The sequence below is a fragment of the Rana temporaria genome, chromosome 2, assembly GCF_905171775.1.
Source record: "Rana temporaria chromosome 2, aRanTem1.1, whole genome shotgun sequence".
Lineage (NCBI taxonomy): Eukaryota > Metazoa > Chordata > Amphibia > Anura > Ranidae > Rana > Rana temporaria.
The window spans coordinates 175,804,550-175,823,966 of record NC_053490.1 but is presented as its reverse complement, the minus strand read 5'-3'; the positions used below and the strand labels follow the sequence as shown (position 1 = coordinate 175,823,966).

The window sequence follows — 19,417 nt, the reverse complement described above, 5'->3', positions numbered from 1 at the left end:
TGAGTTGATGATGAAAAGTAGAACTATTCTATAAAAAATAAATATTTGAAATGAAAAGAGAACGATGATAAGTAATATACTGAGGTAGAGTATCAGTCATCGCTTCCTTATTGTAAGCCTTAAAATGACCCAAAATTAACTGTATTTGCATCAAATTGGTCTGTAAAGTGCATATTTATTTTATTTACAAACAAGGATAAAGAAACAGAGTCAACAGTATGTAATAAAAAATAGGTTTGATTCCACAACATTTACTGTATTCAATGCCATAAAGCATATGGCTAAAGTGCCATACAATGTAACATGTTTTCACATAATAATGCTTTTGCAGCATATTGTGTTGTCATTGTAAGTTACTATTTGCAATAAAAAGGTCTCCTCCTGGGTATCATATTCAAACTCAACTTTTATCTGAGACTGTGTCATATATATAAAAGTGTGAAGTAGGGGTTGAATGTAATAAAAGTCAACCTGTGTACATTAATTTACATTCATTTACAGGTAAGGGAACCTCGATTTTTATATTACCTGCTCATAATTAGATGTGTTTTTCTCCCTTTTTTTGTACTTTGCATGACTTTTCATTGTGTTAATTTTAGCGCCGATTTACTGTTGTTTTAGCAGCGCTTATCACGCTTTTTGCTTATCTGCCCTTTTCGTTAGCGGACAAAAAAGGATAAAATCGGCTGCAAGACGCTGCTGCTAAGGCGCTTTGCAGGCACTTTTTTGATCGCAGGCAATTGATTTCAATGGCAGGGGCCGTTTAGGAGCGCTAAATACAGCACTGCCCCAAAAATGCTGCTTGCAAGACTTTTTTTCCCATCCTGCCAGCGCACCGCCTCAGTGTGAAAGCACTCTGGCTTTCACACTGGGGCTGCAGAAGAGGCAGTTTACAGGCGCTTTCAGGTGCTATTTTTAGCACAAAATCACCTGTAAAACGCCTCAGTGTGAAAGTGGTCTTAGGCCTCGTACACACGACCGAGAAACTCGACGGGCGAAACACATAGTTTTGCTCGTCGAGTTCCTTGTTAGGCTGTCGAGGATCTCGGCGAGCCAAATTTCTCCATTCCCGTCGAGGAAAAAGAAGACATGCTCTCTTTTTGGCTCGACGGGATCCTCGACAGTTTCCTCGTCGAAAAGTGTACACACGACCGGTTTCCTCTGCAAAAAAAAAAAAAACAGCAAGTTTCTTGCTGGTTTATGCCGACGAGAAACTTGGTCGTGTGTACGAGGCCTCAATCAGAATGGGACATATATTTAAAAAAAATAAAAATAAAAGCTGTGGTTGCACTGCCTACCACATTATGGTACTCTTTACAGTACTCAGGTTCAGGGCTCAAGTCCTGCGGGAACGCGTGGGAACGGAGTTCCTGCACTTTTTTCACAGCAGGAACGCAGTTCCCTTTGCAGGAATAGAGCAGCCGAGCCACCCGAGCCGCCCAAGCCAATCCTTCACTAAGCGGCGGTGCCCAGCTCGAGTCACTGTCAGGGGCAGGGAAACCTTAGTAATCCTTTATGTTACTGGCCGCTTCCTGTATATGGATTCATCGGGTAGTGTGCGGGTATTCCTTCACTTCCTCGATGCCGCAATGGAAGTGACAGAATACCCGCACACTACCCGATTAATCCATATACAGGAAGTGGCCAGTAACATAAAGGATTACTAAGGTACAGTGGATCGAGAAAAAAAAAACATGCGGTTTAGTAATTATGCATATGAGAGTATCATTTTTTTTTTTGGTGGGGGAGTGGATCTTGGGTGGGAGTTCCCACACTTTTTTCCCCAGGACTTGACCCCTGCTCAGGTTGCATAGTAAGGTTGGCTATTATCAAAGTTTTTGGGCATGTTCACACTAATGGCAGGAATTGCAGCTCCTTTGAAAAGTGATCCGCACTTGGATTGTATTTAAGAGGCGTTTTACAAGATGTGAAGTGGTAATATCTCACTTCCTCACTGTCTGATTTAACCCCCTGAATGCCGCACCACAAATGCTGCAACCATGGACATTTCACCTGATTGTTGAGCGGTTACAGAATGGCCCCATTCACTTGAATGGGTCATGCTTGGCAGGCAGTATAATTCCTGCCACAACTGGGAAGCAAAGCATTTTGGCTGAAGCATGGTAAAACCTCCAGGTACTGCCTCTGCAGCTGAAGGGGGAGTGATTACAAAAAGTAAAACTGCAGCCCAATCAATGTGTTTCACTGTTCCCCAACTACGCGTGTGAACAACCCCTTAGTGTGCCATCTGAGCAAGTGCAAAGCGCACCATCTTATGGCAGGCATTACACTCACTTTTTGTTTTGTATTTTTGTTTTTTTTAGAATTTGAGAGCACTGAGAACCCAGGGAAAAAACAAAACAAAAACATATATCTATGGACCTGTTTAACAAGCTAAGCTTTTCAGAAAATGTGTCAGTTAGAGGGATGAGATGTAGTGGCTGCATTAGTTTTCTTTTTTGACCTCTTTTGTTTTTATTTTCAGCTGGTGATCCAGTAATTCATTTATTTCTCAACTTCCTTAAAAATACAAAGCAAGAGTGGTTGTTAGAGGGTTGTGACAAATCATTTACTACTGACAGGGGTGCTTACAATGGTCAGGTTTTATTCATTAAAGTAATACTAAAGGTTGTCCCGAACGCCGCCTTCTGGGGTCCCTTGGCGGCTCTCTCGGCTCCTCCCCGCAATAGCTAACCCCCTCTGGGAAACTCTTTCCCGAGAGGGTTACCTTGCGGGCACGCTCCCGTGTCATACACTCGGCATCCAAAGCCGAGTGTATGACTCGGTCCTGCCCCCTGATGCCTCATTGGATTTGATTGACAGCAGCACAAGCCAATGGCTGCGCTGCTATCAATCTATCCAATGAAGAGCCGAGAATACCGGGCTCAGGAAAGTAAAATCAGATTACCGGCATAGGATGCATTTAGGTGCAAAAACATGAACCTATACAACCCCTTTTATGTAAAAAAAATATATATATATTTCAAAGGGGGTAAAATAAACTATCCTGTAACCGCAAAAAAAAAAAGTATTAGCTAGAGTTTAGTTTTAATTTGTTAGTCAAGTCGAACTAAATCTTATAGGTTTTAAAAAACCTAACGGTTGGTAAAACCCCCAACCGATCCCCCTTTAGCTGCAGAGGCAGTGGTTGGGGATGTAGGGATAAATTGGGGTTTTAGAGCTGCGCCATAGCACCCGGACTCAGTGTAATCAATAGTCCATGTATATATAGTATTAGTCCTCAATAGGAACTGTGTTGGTGAAAGGAGAGTCTATATCCTTCTGATTATGGCATAAATCTGCTACACATGGAATGCTTCAGTCACCACCGTGATTCCACAGCACACTTCACTCTTCAGTGAGAGCCCACCACCACTAAATTCAAGCAGCTTACCAGATGAACTGCAATAAACAGCATTCGACTATAACCCAGCCACGGCCTTTGAGGAGAGATCCCACTCCCTGGATCAGAATCTGCACCTTTTGCTCCCCTGCAGACGTGACAGAACACCACCGCACGATCATACACAAAGATAGCAAGATATAGTGTAATTCCGCAAGGATATTTATTAAAAAGCAAAAATAGAGAAGTACTCACATTTTTAAAAGTAAAATCAAGCGTTAAAAAGTTTGTTTGTTGCAGGCCGGCGAACACATAGAGCGGAGCCCTTCCTCCTGAATGCGATGACGTCACTGCACGTCCTCCCAGACGCGTTTCGTAATTGGACGTTGTCAATGGGATAGGGCGTAGCGGTGACTCATCCTTAATTTATGCTCAGACCTCACCATGAGGTGTGAGCAAGGTACTAAAGACGCCATCTTGGTCGAGGGCAAAAATGCCAATACTCGTCCGTGATGCAATACCTAAACCTATCTAAATTAAAATTACATTAAAAAACACCACTCATGCTATATGGCGGATAGGCACTGCCACTCATACTGAGTTAATAAATGTAGGAAATTGGGTGTTTATGTTAGGAACGGGGAAAGATATTTTTTATGTTTAAATTACAATCCAACCAGGACGTCCGAAAAGAAGAGATCAATAATAAATGCATTAACCCAACTTGGACCTCTCTAGGGCGACATCTAGTGGATTAATGAAAAAACATCACCAGAGGAATTAAATTAAATTGTGTGTGAATAATAAAAGCTCACTAGGCAATTGATAGCTGTCAATCCTAGGAGCCTTTTTTTTGGGTCCTAACCGGACCAATATGCACATTACATGAATACTAATCGTGAAAAATTACAAAAATATATATTCTCTAAATAGTGTAGAAAGTAAAATTAAAAAAGAGGAGAGAGACTGACTTCATACTTATGACATATCTGAAACCAGAAAATATCACCTGAAAGTCAACTCAAAGTGAATATAAATAGAATTAAAACTATGTGTTATGAAGTAACGAAACTTCACATAATTATATGGTGAATAAATTACATAAAGTGCAAAGTGCTTTGAAACTCATAATAAATGGGCCTCTACGTGAAGAAAATGTACTAGTATTACACCATCCTAACTGGCGTCAACCGTAAAGATTGCTACACATCACCGTGAGTTTACATAGAATATTCCTTCTAAATAGACAGTCTGTATCAATAGGCCGAACCACCTACCAGTCACAGGGTATAGTGAACATTAAGCATTATTAATGAACGCATTGACGTCTGTTTCGATGTTTAAACCGTATGGGGCATATGTTTTCAAACAATAAATCCAACTCATCTCCATTTTGGAGATGGATCTTACTAGATGGCTCCCCCTCCAATTGGGTTTGAATTTATCTATCCCCAAAAATAAGGTATTAGATGGATTTTTATCATGTTTGAGAAGATAATGCTTTGAGACAGAATGATTTTTGAAGCCTGTCAATATATTGGTTATATGTTCATTAAGATGGACTTGTAAGGTTTAGTTTGTCCCACATATTGCAGGCCACATGGGCACTGCAATAAGTAAACAACCCCTGTGGAGGCGCATGTGATGCAGGGTTTTATAGTGTGCTCCTGTCCTGTAGCTGTGGAGGTAAAAGTGGTAATGCGTCTCTGGGCACAAGAATTCAGAGAGCATTCTCTACATTTTCTACATTTGTAGTAGCCCGTAAGTTGCTCAAAGAATCCAGTGGTTGGGGATGTACATATACCGTGGCCATGGTACTTTACTTCATGGCCATAGGAGGAATGAGACTCTGTGTTATTACATCCATGAAGCACAACCAATTCATGTGAATAGGGGTGCCCCACAACCTCATGCAATGCATGTGGTTGAAGTACGCTAGTGTGGGGTTCCAGAGATTTGCAGGCGTTGAGGAGACTGACTTAATTCCTCCTCACAGTCTGTCAAATGCTGTGAATGAGGAACGCTCCTCAGAGACTAAACCAACTGTGAAAGAGCCCTTAGTACATTTAACACTACCTTCTCTCCAAATTGTCAATACTGCTGTGCAAAGGTGTACCTGTTATTCCTCCACCCAGAGTGTAGACACCCTAAAGCCTCATACACATGATCCGATTGTTGGCAGGAGATTGTCTGATGGTTAGTATGCTACTTCTGACAATTATTGTCCAACTTTCGGCCAACAAATGTTGGATGGCAGGCTAGTAAATTTTCGGCGGGCAATGGTATGTCGTCTGATTTTCGTATCATCAATACACAAGTCTGTCACACAAAAGTCGAAATCACAAACATGCATGGTCGGAATCAATGCTCACCAAACACAAAATTAGCAGAAGGGGCCCAAAGGGTGACATTCAAGAGCTGAAATTCCTCATAGTACGTCACTACGTTTGGCCGACAATTGTGTACTGTTAGTATGCAAGACAAGATCCTGGCACACGCCCTTTGGACAAAAATTAGACGTTCGGTTGGCAAACAATAGGATCGTGTGTAGGAGGCTTAAGACATGAAATGTGTTGCTGTCTGGATCACCAGGTGAAAATAAGCCTATAAATGAAAACAAGGGCAGCCAAAATGTCTTCTATGAGCCAAGCTGATATCCTGTCCTGGGGACCAAACATTTTTTCTCCACTCATTATCCTATTGGGCACTGGGCCACTCACCTCCCCCATAAGGTTTTCCTGCCTCTGTAGCCTACGAGAGAGGCAAGTGTTCCACATAATGCAGGCAGTGATTTGGAACCTGAAAAAGGACCCCAGGATGTAAACAGCAAAAGAGGGAAAGAACATCACGGGACTGTGGCTTTAGCTAAGTAAAATGTCCACTTAGATAATTTTCACTCAAACATGGAGCCCAGCCCTGGCCTGCCCCCTCTATCTTCCTTGATTGGCTAACTGACTTTGATTGACAGCCACGGCCACTGAGCCAATGGCACTGTGGCTGTGCCCCAGCCAATCAGATGGAGAGACCCAGATGGCTGAGGAAATCGTGGACAGAGAAGGGGCTCAGACTAAGTATTATGGAGTGCTGGGGGGCCTGCTACACACAAACGTTTGTTTATCTTCATGCAGAAAATGCATGAAGATAGAAAAACCTTTAGCCTTTCCCACTCCTTTAAGGTGAAAAACCTTCTTTGCTGCAGCTGCCCCCCCTTTCCTTACCTGAGCCCATCTGATCCAGCGATGTGCACAATCCCCTCCCCTCTCTGTCTCTCTCCTCATTGGACAGATTGATAGCAGCGGGAAGGATTGGCTCCCACTGCTGTCCATCAAATCCAGTGACACAGGGGAGGGGCTGAGTCCTACTGTCTGTGTCAATGGATGCAGGAGTGAGCCTGCACGAAAGTGGCTTGCCCTGGGGGCACCTGATGAAGAGGAGGGGCTTGGAGCACCGGCGCAGGATAAAACCCAAAGCCCTCTTTGCCCTTTTATTACAAAGGTGACATAAAAGACAACCAATTTGTCAGAGTGATGGCTGATTTGTACTGTGAAGTGGGACTCAGGAGTGAGCCTGCACAAAATTGGCTTTCCCTGGGGGCACCCGATGAAGAGGAGGGGCCTGGAGCACCGGCGGGGGACAAAACCATTCCACACACAGATTAGGTGCTGTAAGTATAGGCATGTTTGTCAAATTTATATAAAAAAAAAGCTTTACGGCACATTGAGGCGCAGGGGAGTCGACGGTAAAGCGCTGCTAGTTTTAGCGGCACTTCACCGTCATTTTAGAGGAGCTTTTTGGCCGCTAGCAGGCACTTTTAACCCTTGCTAGCAGCCAAATAAAGTGTTAAAAGCATCCGAAAAGCGTTGCTGACGTGGCACTTTGCAGGCGTTTCCACGGCGCTAACAATTGATTTCAATGGGCAGGGGCGCTGACACCGCCAGAGGCATTGCTAGGGGGTTGCGGGGGGTGCGGTCCGCACCGGGTGAAACCCGCTAGAGGGGTGACACCATCCCGTTTTTTTTTTTTTTTGCTGACATGCCCATCCTGCCCTGTGCAATCCCAGCCTGTCCTGTACCACCCCAGCCTGCTCTGTGCCACCCCAGCCTGCCCTGTACCACCCCAGCCTGCCCTGTATCACCCAGCCTGCCCTGTACCACCCCAGCCTGCCCTGTACCACCCCAAACAGCCCTATACCACCCCAGCCTGCCCTATACCCCCCCAAACAGCCCTGTACTTTCCCATGCCACCCCAACTTGCCCTGTGCCACCCCAATCTGCCCTATGCCACCATAACTTGCCCTATACCACCCCAACCTGCCCAATGCCACCCTAACTTGCCCTGTACCACCCCAACCTTTCCCATGCCATCCCAACTTTCCCTATGCCACCCTAACTTGCACTATACCACCCCAACCTGCCCTGTACCACCCTAACTTGCCCTATACCACCCCAACCTGCCCTATGCAACCATAACTTGCCCTATACCACCCCAAACTACCCTATATCACCCCAACATACCCTATACCACCTTAACCTGTCCTATACCACCCCACTACACCAACCTGCCACTATACCACTCTATACTACCCTAACCTGCCACTATACTGCCCTATACTATCATTTACAGGCGCTGGTTTGGTGTGCGCCCCATGCCCGTGCGCTGCCTGCTTGGTGCTTGGCAGCCTAGACAGAAGGGGGTCGACACCATGTTTTACCACACCGGGTGACACCAACCCTAGTGACGCCACTGGACACCGCTACTAGACTCCTTTCACACTGGAGCGGTTTGCAGGCGCTATTGCGCTAAAAATAGTGCCTGCAAACTGACCCTAAACATCTGCTGCTATTTCTCCAGTGTGAAAGCCTGAGGGCTTTTACACTGGAGCTGTGCGCTAGCAGGATGGGAAAAAAAGTCCTGCTAGCCGCATCTTTGGAGCGGTGAAGGAGCGGTGTGTATACTGCTCGTTCAACGCTCCCGCCCATTGAAATCAATGGGACAGTGCAGCTGTAACCCTTCATTGGCTGCTAGCGGGGGGTAAAGCCAAATAGCACCGCTAAATTAGCGGCAAAGCGCAGCTACAAAATGCGGCACTTTACCGCCCCAGTGTGAAAGGGGCCCTACAGCGCCTCAAAATTGTTGCTTGCAGGACTTTTTTTAATGTCCTGCAAGCGCACCGCTCCAGTGTGAAAGCCCTCAGGCTTTCACACAGGAGTGACAGGAGAGGCGATTTACAGACACTTTGAAGGAGCTATTTTTTAGCACTATAGCGCCTGTAAAGCGCTTCAGTGTGAAAGAAGCCTAACAAGCACTTTAATAAAAAAAATATATATATATGTAAAAAATAATAAAAGAACCTTGTATGGATCACTTTAGGACCCTCAGAACTGAACTGTGAACTCTACAGTATAATAATCCAAGCTTCAGCCCTTGTGAGCCTCCCAATTGCCCCTTGTTCTAAAGAGCCTTAAGAAAAAGCCCTCTTTGCCCTTTTATGACAAAGGTGACATAAAAGACAACCAATTTGTTGTAGTGATGGCTGATTTGTACTGTGAAGGTCTTGTATATGAAAGCTGCAAAAAAAAAAAAAAAAAAAAAGGCAATGATACAACAGTATCCAAGGGAAGGGAATCGATTAGGGAATTCTTTTGTAGCTATCTCAGTTTAAGATGCTGCAGTCATTTATCAGAAGTGATCTGAATGGGTAAATAATGGATTTTCAATGTAGTTTGCGATCACAAGCCTAGCTGCTTATTTATTTATGGTATGGACACCTCCAGCCAGTGGCCGTAATAAAGCCGGACTCTGAGGAACACAAAGAGCCGCAACGTCTACCGCTGCTGAGCGCTCCGGGAAATCTTAATTCATTTACTTTGATAAGGTCACTTGGTAGGATTGCTAGGATGTCTCATTTGTTTTAACAACTGCAGACTGTGAAAGCCCAAGCTGATTAGTATTCATGGGGGACCGTCAAGTGAACATTCCTTATGGTTTAGGCTGACTTCTTCTATATATAGCCTGTAGGACCAGCCTCCTCTCCCCCCCCCCCGTGTCTATCACGTCCCCCCCCTTCCCCAAAGCCTACTACTGGAAAGTTCCCCAAGGCTTTCCGCATCATCCGAGAAGCTCCAGCTTCAGCTTCAGCTCCATTCCTCCACGCTGCCGGCCAGACGATTGTCTCCCCTAGACACCGAGGAACAGGCGGCAGGGTACCGCAAGGCTGGAGGGATGTGTGCTGCTCCTTCTCCATTAGAGGGATGGGGAAGGGTGAGGAGGGATGGAGAAGGGTCAGGAGGGATGGATCAGGGAGAGGAGAGATGGAGAAGGGTGAGGAGGGATGGAGAAGGGATGGAGAAGGGTGAGGAGGGATGGAGAAGGGTGAGAAGGGATGGAGAAGGGTGAGGAGGGATGGAGAAGGGTGAGAAGGGATGGAGGAGGGATGGAGAAGGGTGAGGAGGGAAAGAGAAGGGTGAGGAGGGAAAGAGAAGGGTGAGGGGGGAAAGAGAAGGGGGCAGATTTGGCCAAACAAAGGCATGGATGCGAGGAGAAGGCTTCCACACTGCATCCTAACACGAAGCCTAATGGCAGGTCTACATCTCCACTGCTTCGTCCATGAAATATCTACCGCATCAAAAACCACTCCCCCCAACATCACACTGCTCTATGACTCACCCTCCTTACTAAACAGAAAGCGCTGCAAATTAATAGCCAGGGAATCAGATGGGAGCTGGAGGAGCTGCAAATGGCAAGAAGACGAAGATTGGATGATCAGCAATAATAGGGAGAGCTGAGGAGCAAATACACTCATCTAACCCAAGTGGCAGGAGGTGTGAGGCTGTAACATTGGGACAGCTGGCCGTGTCTACAGTGCAATGAAAAGGCAACATGAGCATCCATGCACATAGTTCCCATGAATAGTTCTACCCATCTAATTTCATTCATATCTGTTATACATATTCGGGTATTAATTACAGATGTGCATGCCTGCAATGCATGTCTGTGATCAATATACAATAAGCATCCATGCACATTTACAATTGGATCATATCTATTTACCTATCTATTCCCTTATTATCCCATTAAAATATATACTTTCAGTAATAAATCACAAATGTGCATGCCTGTGATCAAAATAGGCAACAGAAGTATCAGATTTTACAACTGGATCCAATCTATCTATCTATCTATCTATCTATCTATCTATCTATCTATCTATCTATCTATCTATCTATCTATCTATCCCATTAATATCTCAATAATATCCCATTAAAACATATACTTTCAGTATTAATTACAGCTGTGCATGCCTGCAATGCATGTCTGTGATCAATATACAATACGCATCCATGCAAACTTAAAATTGGATCATATTTATCTATCTATTTCATTAATATCACCATTAAAACATATACTTTCAGTATTTAATCACACATGTGCATTCCTTTGATCAAAAGGCAATAGGCAACAGAAGCATCAGATTTTACAACTGGATCCAATAATCCAACAATGATCCAACAATCTGTTAACAATGATTCAACAATCCCATTAACATCCCAATAATATCCCATTAAAACCTATACTTTCAATATTTAATCACATCTGTGCATGCTACAATGCATGTCTGTGATCAATAGGCAACAGATGTATCCAGGCAGATTGTACAATTGTATCTTATCTATCTATCTATCTATCTATCTATCTATCTATCTATCTATCTATCTATCTATCTATCTATCGATATATCTATTATCTATCTATCTATTATCTATCTATCTATCTATCTATCTATCTATCTATCTATCTATCTATCTATCTATCTATCTATCTATCTATCTACAGTATCTATCTATCTATCTATCTATATATCTATCTGTCTGTCTGTCTGTCTGTCTGTCTATCTGTCTGTCTGTCTGTCTATCTATCTAGTACAATAATATCATATTAAAACATATACTTCCAGTATTTAATCACAGCTGTGCATGCTACAATGCATGTCTGTGATCAATAGGCAACAGATGTATCCAGGCAGATTGTACAATTGTATCTTATCTATCTATCTATCTATCTGTCTATCGATCTATCTATTATCTATATATCTATCTGACTATCTACTGTATCTATCTCTGTCTGTCTATCTATCTATTATCTATCTATCTATCTATCTATCTATCTATCTATCTATCTATCTATCTATCTATCTATCTATCTATCTACAGTATCTATCTATCTATCTATCTATCTATCTATCTGTCTGTCTGTCTGTCTGTCTATCTATCTAGTACAATAATATCATATTAAAACATATACTTCCAGTATTTAATCACATCTGTGCATGCTACAATGCATGTATGTGATCAATAGGCAACAGAGGTATCCAGGCATATTGCACAATTGGATCCTATCTATCTATCTATCTATCTATCTATCTATCTATCTATCTATCTAGTTCATTAATATCCCATTAAAACATATACTTTCAGTATTTAATCACAGCTGTGCATGCCTACAATGCATGTCTGTGATCAAAAAGGCAACAGATGTATCCAGGCAGATTGCACAAAAGGATTATATACATCTACCTATCTATTTCATTAATATCCCATATACTTTCAGTATTTAATTACAGCTGTGCATGTCTGCAATCAAAATGGCAACAGAAGCAATTATAGATCCTATATATCTATTTATTTATCTATCTGACTCATTAATAGCCAATTAAAACATATTCTTTCAGTATTAATCACAACTTTGCATGCCTGTGAACAAAGGCAAAAGGCAACATAAGCATCCATACAGATTTTACAATCAGATCAGATCTATCTATCTATCTATCTATCTATCTATCTATCTATCTATCTATCTATCTATCTATATATCTATCTATCTATCTATCTATCTATCTATCTATCTATCTATCTATCTATCTATCTATCTATCTATCTGTGTCATTAATATCCCATATTATCCCATATTAAACATATTATTGTAGTATTAATCACAGCAGCTGTGCATGCCTATAATGCATGCCCATGTGATCAAAAGGCAATTGGAAACATAGGTACCCAGGCAGATTGTACAATTGGATTATTTCCATCTTAATGCATGTGATGCAAAGATAATATACAAAAACATCAGGATTATTCAATTTATTCTACTTATATATCTATCTTATTTCATGTACACCCATCAAACATGTACAATCAGCAAGTAATTACAGCTGAGCATTTCTACAATGTATGTCTATGATGAAAAGGCAACATGCAAGAGCTTTCATTAGGATTATAAAATTGGATTATTCCAATTAATTCATCTTTCTATCTAATTTCATTTATACCATTAACATATACAGCCAGCCAATAATTACAGCTGTGCATGCTTACAATGCATGTCTGCTATGCAAGCAAGGCAATCTACAAGTGTATCAGGACTATTCCAATCTATCTGTCTATCTACCTCTATCTATCTATCTATCTATCTATCTATCTATCTATCTATCTATCTATCTATCTATCTATCTATCTACCTACCATTTAATTTATATCCATTATAGGTATGCATTCAGCAATTAATTACAGCCATGCATGTCTACAATGCATGCCTGCTATGCATGTGATGAAAAGACAATCTACAATTGCATCAGGATTCTTCCTATCTATCTGTCTATCTATCTATCTATCTATCTATCTATCTATCTATCTATCTATCTATCTATCTATCTATCTATCTACCTATCATTTATATCCATTATATGTATGCATTTAGCAACTGGTTAGAGCTGTGCATACATCTATCCATCATCTATCCATATATATATATTATTGTATCCATCTACAAGCCTGCTATCCATCCATCATCTATCCATCTATATACTTTTATTTATATCCATTATAGGTATGCATGCAGCAGCTTTGCATGCCTACAATGCATGTCTACTATGCTAAAAAGGAAATATAAACGAATATCAGGATTATTCTATCTATCTATCTATCTATCTATCTATCTATCTATCTATCTATCTATCTGTCTGTCTGTCTGTCTGTCTGTCTGTCTATCTATCTATCTATCTATCTATCTATCTATCTATCTATCTATATCCAGTATATGTTTACATCAAGCAATTCCTTACAGCTGTGCATGCCTACAATATAAAAGAATATCAGGATCTATCTATCATTCTCTATCTATCTATCTATCTATCTATCTATCTATCTATCTATCTATCTATCTATCTATCTATCTCTGGGTATCTATCTATCTATCTATCTATATGTGTATATCTATCTATCCATCTACCCATGTATATCTATCTATTTATCTAACTATCTATATATCTCTGTCTATCTATCTATCTATCTATCTATCTATCTATCTATCTATCTATCTATCTATCTATATCTAGCTCTCTCTCTATCTATCTATCTATCTATCTATCTATCTATCTATCTATCTATCTATCTATCTCTGTCTATATCTATCTATCTATCTATCTATCTATCTATCTATCTATCTATCTATCTACCTATCTATCTATCTATCTATATATCTATCTATCTAATTATCTATATATCTCTGTCTGTCTATCTATCTATCTATCTATCTATCTATCTATCTATCTATCTATCTATCTATCTATATCTATCTATCTCTATCTATCTATCTATCTATCTATCTATCTATCTATCTATCTATCTATCTATCTATCTATCTATCCATCCATCCATCCATCCACCCACCCACCCACCTATCTCTCTCTCTCTCTCTCTCTCTCTCTCTCTCTCTCTCTCTCTCTCTCTCTCTCTATCTATCTATCTATCTATCTATCTATCTATCTATCTATCTCCATTAGACCTATACATTCAGCCATTCCTTACAGCTGCATGCCTATACAGTGCATGGGTACGATGACAAGGCAACATGCCAGAAGTCAGAAGGGCATCCATGCAGAATTTAAAAACGGGATCATTTATCAACCCAACGAATTGACAGATCGATGTCCCTATTTGATTCCATGTACATAGCCATTAGTCACATACAGTCCTGCAGCCATTACCACATATAGCTTAGGCAGCTATCCATGCAGAGAGCTGCCGTGGTCACGTGACAGGGCAATAAACCCACTATAGTGTGTGCAGTCGCCTGTGTGTATAGGCAGACGTTTATCAATATTGTATGTTTACACACAGATCCATAGAAGCCCACCCAATCGCGGGGCCGGTGTGCATGTGTATGTATGTGTGTGCGCGCGCGCCCGCCTCCGTGTGCGCGCATGTGACATCACATGGAATCCAAGAGGAGCCTGTCAGTCTGTAAACTTAGAGGGGGAAATCCAAGAAGCAAAGCCGTATTTTATTTTATTTTTGAGTAGACGGCCGCTCTTTAATACCGCGGTGATTGATGCCCTTTGTGTGTGTCGCTTCCCTTTTCCAGCAGCAGCACTCTCTTCTCTCTCTCTCTCCCGGTAAATGGATTGTTGGCACTGCAGCTCAGCAGAGGGTGTCAGATCATCAGAGTGCACCAGGCTGAGACGAACATAGCAGCCTGCTTCCCGGAGCCGTGCCCGGTGTGCCACCCTGTACATCCGTAGACGGAGGAGGACTGAAGGGTGGCAATTCTACGAGAAGAAGAGGAAAAAACGCAGCGATTGCGGAAATTTTGCAGCGCCATTGGCTCGGCGGCGAGTTTTTGGGCTGGGGCGTGATTTCAGCACCAACAAGCTGTGAACAGCACACACGTCCAGAGGATGAGGATGGTACAGGGCAAGGGAAGCGGATTGTCCCTTATCGCCTGGCACCGCTGATGGCTGCCACTGGGCACCTCCATTTCTAGCCTTGATCAGTCGGATGCCTCCTACGTGACTATCATTTGTGGATCTATTATAGACTGTCGTCTGGCGGAGGAGAGAGGGCTGAGACCCCTCTAATCAGGTATTTTATTGCTGATTTTTATTTAGCTCCTGTGTTATCTCACATCCTTTTTTTTTTTTGCTGGAGATGGATTGTTAACACCTTTGCGATGAGATCGGGATATGCATTGCTCTGATTAAAAATGCTGCTTTGGATTCTGCTGCTGGAGATATCTCTTTGTCTGGCCGCCGGAAACGTTACCCGAGACGTTTGTAAAGAAAAGATCTGTTCTTGTAACGAGGTGGAGGGAGATCTTCATGTGGACTGTGAGAAAAAGGGATTTACTAACCTGCAGCACTTCTCGGCACCCACTTCCCAGTTCTATCACCTCTTCCTGCATGGCAATTCTCTAACCAGGCTTTTCCCTAATGAGTTTGCCAACTTTTACAATGCCGTCAGCCTGCACATGGAGAACAATGGCTTGCACGAGATAGTGCCCGGTGCCTTCTTGGGCTTGCAGCTGGTAAAACGCCTTCACATCAACAACAACAAGATCAAGTCCTTCAAAAGGCACACGTTCCTGGGGCTGGATGATCTGGAATACCTCCAGGCTGACTTCAACCTGTTAAGAGACATTGACCCAGGTGCCTTCAGGGACTTGAACAAGCTTGAGGTTTTAATCTTAAACGACAACCTCATTAGCACCTTGCCCACCAATGTGTTCCAGTACGTGCCCATCACCCACCTGGATCTGCGGGGGAACCGAGTTAAGACATTGCCCTATGAGGGGGTCCTGGAGCAGATCCCTGGCATTGCAGAAATCCTGCTGGAGGACAACCCTTGGGACTGCAGCTGCGATCTCTTAGCCTTAAAGGAATGGCTAGAAAACATCCCAAAGAATGCCTTGATCGGTAGGGTGATCTGCGAGGCGCCCACTAGGTTGCAGGGCAACGATCTAAACGAGACCTCAGAGCAGGAGCTGTGCCCCTTAAAAAACGCAGTGGATTCTAGCCTGTCTGCCCCCCCTGCCCAAGACGAAACGTGTGATCCCGGTCCAATTCCAACCCCCTTTAAAGTCAATGGTCAGGAGGACACGGCCACCCAGGGCTCCTCGGTGAGCGGAGGCACCAAGATCCCTGGCAACTGGCAAATCAAAACCAGACCCACAGCTGCGGTGTCTGAGATGAATGGCCAACCCAAAGCCCCCCACGTCTTTGCCTGCCCTGCCATCTGCAGCTGTGGGCAGCAGATCCTCGGCCCTGGATTAAAAGTAGATTGCAGCAACAAGAACGTCAAAAGCCTATCTGAACTGGAGCCCAAGCCCCCCAATGTGCAGGAATTGTTCCTGAGAGAGAACAAGATTCACACCATCCGGAAAGCCAACTTTCTGGATTATGCCAACCTCACCCTACTGGATCTGGGCAACAACAACATAGGCATTGTGGAGAACAACACCTTCCATAACCTCACCGACCTGAGATGGTTGTACATGGATAAAAACTGCATAGACACCCTCACCCCAGAGAAATTCACCGGACTGCAAAGCTTGGAGTACCTGAACCTTGAGTTTAACTTCATTCAACTCATTTTACCCAACACCTTCAACCCCATGCCCAACCTCAGGATCCTCATCCTCAACAACAACCTGCTCAAGTCTCTACCGGTGGATGTGTTTGCTGGGGTTAGCCTTTCCAAATTAAGTCTTCACAATAATTATTTTATGTACCTTCCAGTGGCAGGGGTCCTGGACCAGCTCACGTCCATCATTCAGATAGACCTGCATGGGAACCAGTGGGACTGCTCTTGTAACAATGTGCCTTTCAAACAATGGGCAGAGAGACTTGGCCCCGAGGTCATTGTAAGTGATCTCAAATGTTATTTCCCAGAGGAGTTCTGGGGCAAAGACTTCAGATTTCTTTCTAACGACATGATGTGTCCCCTGCTGTATGCAAAAATCTCCCCAACTCTCAATGCTCTTCAAAAAAACAGCACTGGCCTGGCAGAGACCAACACTCACCCCAATTCCTACCTAGAGACAAGCCGGGTGTCTATCTCTGTGCTAGTGCCAGGACTCTTGCTGGTGTTTGTCACCTCTGCCTTCACAGTAGTTGGCATGCTGGTATTTATCCTTAGGAACAGGAAAAGATCGAAGAGAAGAGATGCCAACTCCTCAGCCTCTGAAATCAATTCCCTGCAGACAGTGTGCGATTCTTCTTACTGGCACAGTGGCCCCTATAATGCAGATGGCACTCATAGAGTTTATGATTGTGGGTCTCATTCACTGTCAGACTGAAAGAGAGTGGGTGGGAGGAGGGTTTCATAAATACTGCACCCACAGCTGTCACTTAATATCAGGACACCAGTGATTTTTTTTTCTTTTTTTCTTTTGTGCATTGCTGTAACATTCGCTACACTTGTGCCATTCCCATAAACTAGGATTTCTTTGCAAATGCTACCTTATTGCGATTACACAAAAGGACGCCTATGATTAATTCAAGTGCTGGTAAGAGACCCATATACAGTACCAGTATGCCAGCTGTGCTACCTGACGCAGTTAACAGTGAATAATAACCATGAGATGTGGATGGGGTAACCAGCCATAAAATGGTATTTAACTGGGGAGGGGGAGGAGGGGGGGTTGTGTTCCAGGAGGACCAAAGGCTGGAATTTATAAAAAGGGGGGCCTTCTTTTTATGCAGCGTCTGCTCTCTCCTGTGCTGCTGCTGCTGCAGAACGTTGCACGAAGGCATGAATGTCATGTAAATAAGTGACTAGTCAAAAACAAAAACAAAAAATCAAAAAAGTGCTGCATGGCTCGCATGGATACAACGTACCCCGGGGGCGATCACATCTGAGCAACCAATATCTCTGCCCACCCCCCCCCCCCCCCCAAAAAAAATCAAATAAAATCTCATCTTTTTCAAGTCTCTCGCTATACAGTATCGGTATACTTAAAGTGCCATTGCTCTATCTTTTGTAATGGATAACGCAGTACAGATCCTAAGTTTACTGTGGATATATACATATATATATACATAAAAAAAAGAAAATTCGATTGTACTGTTTTATTTAAGATGTGTTTGCATGATTAGTTCCATTATTCCTCGATTTGATTTGTTTTTCTTTTAGGCAGATCTGTATTCATTTGATGACATAACCATATGCATTTTCATTCTGAATGTATAATGATTATCGGTTATTTTTTTATTATGGTTACAGTGTATACAAGTAAAAAAAAAAAGTATTCCGATGCAGATAAGCATGAAGAATTACTGTCATTCTGATGCTTAGGGTGGGAGGCTAGCTGGTAAAAAAATAAATAAAAAAAATAATGAAAAAAAAATTATATAATAAATCTGAAGTTAAATACGGAAATAATCATGGCAAATGGGGGTGAGGTTGAAAACTCAGTAATTATATTCAAAATTTTATAATGGCATATTTTTCAGTATTAAAGTGAAATGTTTCCAAATGTCTGTTTGTCGTTGTTGCTTGTTGGTACCGGTTGTGTGTTTTTCTGTTGCTGCTGCGGGAGGATGCATGTATTTTTTCTAGGTGGCACCTAATGGTCGGTGAATGGGGCAATGCAGATGCAGCGTTTGGGGAACGCTCGTCTTGAAAATTCCTGTAATTGACTCGCCATAGAGCAGGACTCATTAAGCTGATTCCAGATTTGAATCGTCAGCACTTCGAGCCCAGATGCAGCACAAATGACTGACAGTCTTGTCTGCAGACAATTTAGCATCAGCAGCTGTAGGAAAATGTGAAAACTAATTAGTGGGAGAAGCATCCCACAGGCTTTGTGTTTTTTAATGTTCCCAACACCATTTATGAATAAACCGCACTGGGTTTTTTTTTCCCAATCACATTCCTTACATTTCAGCTATACTGATGCAACAGATATGGGCTCTCCAGGGAAGCTACATACCCATGAAATATACATTTCCCATCAAGGCACAGTCGTGATTACTGCTGTATGTGCATTCATTTCAGAATAAAGACTGTTGGTTTTATTGCTTCACATTCTAAGTAAGCAAAATACACATTCTGGATGCATTCTGCAGGTTGTCTAGGCAGGGGATGAGCTCACACAGCTACAGTTTACAGGGAAGGAGCTTGGATATATGGAGGCACAGCATTGCTTTACAATGCAGATGCACGCTTTACAGAATATTGAGGATATTCTAAAATACATTTACACTTTGCAGCTATATTGTGATAACACCTCTCTCTCTCT

At 42.6% G+C, this 19,417-nt stretch overlaps 1 protein-coding gene across 1 annotated transcript; it reads left to right on the top strand.

The window, feature by feature from the left end:
* Window positions 1–14,601: 14,601 nt before the first annotated feature.
* SLITRK1 (SLIT and NTRK like family member 1) lies at window positions 14,602–18,652 on the top strand. The gene has a single exon (XM_040336089.1). It carries the CDS (start codon window positions 15,383–15,385, stop codon window positions 17,471–17,473), a length of 2,091 nt encoding a protein of 696 aa, XP_040192023.1. The 5' UTR covers window positions 14,602–15,382; the 3' UTR covers window positions 17,474–18,652.
* Window positions 18,653–19,417: the final 765 nt, after the last annotated feature.

Coding starts and splice junctions, on each gene's coding strand:
- SLITRK1 (XM_040336089.1), top strand. CDS start 15,383: ATGCTGCTTTGGATTCTGCTGCTGGAGATATCTCTTTGTCTGGCCGCC.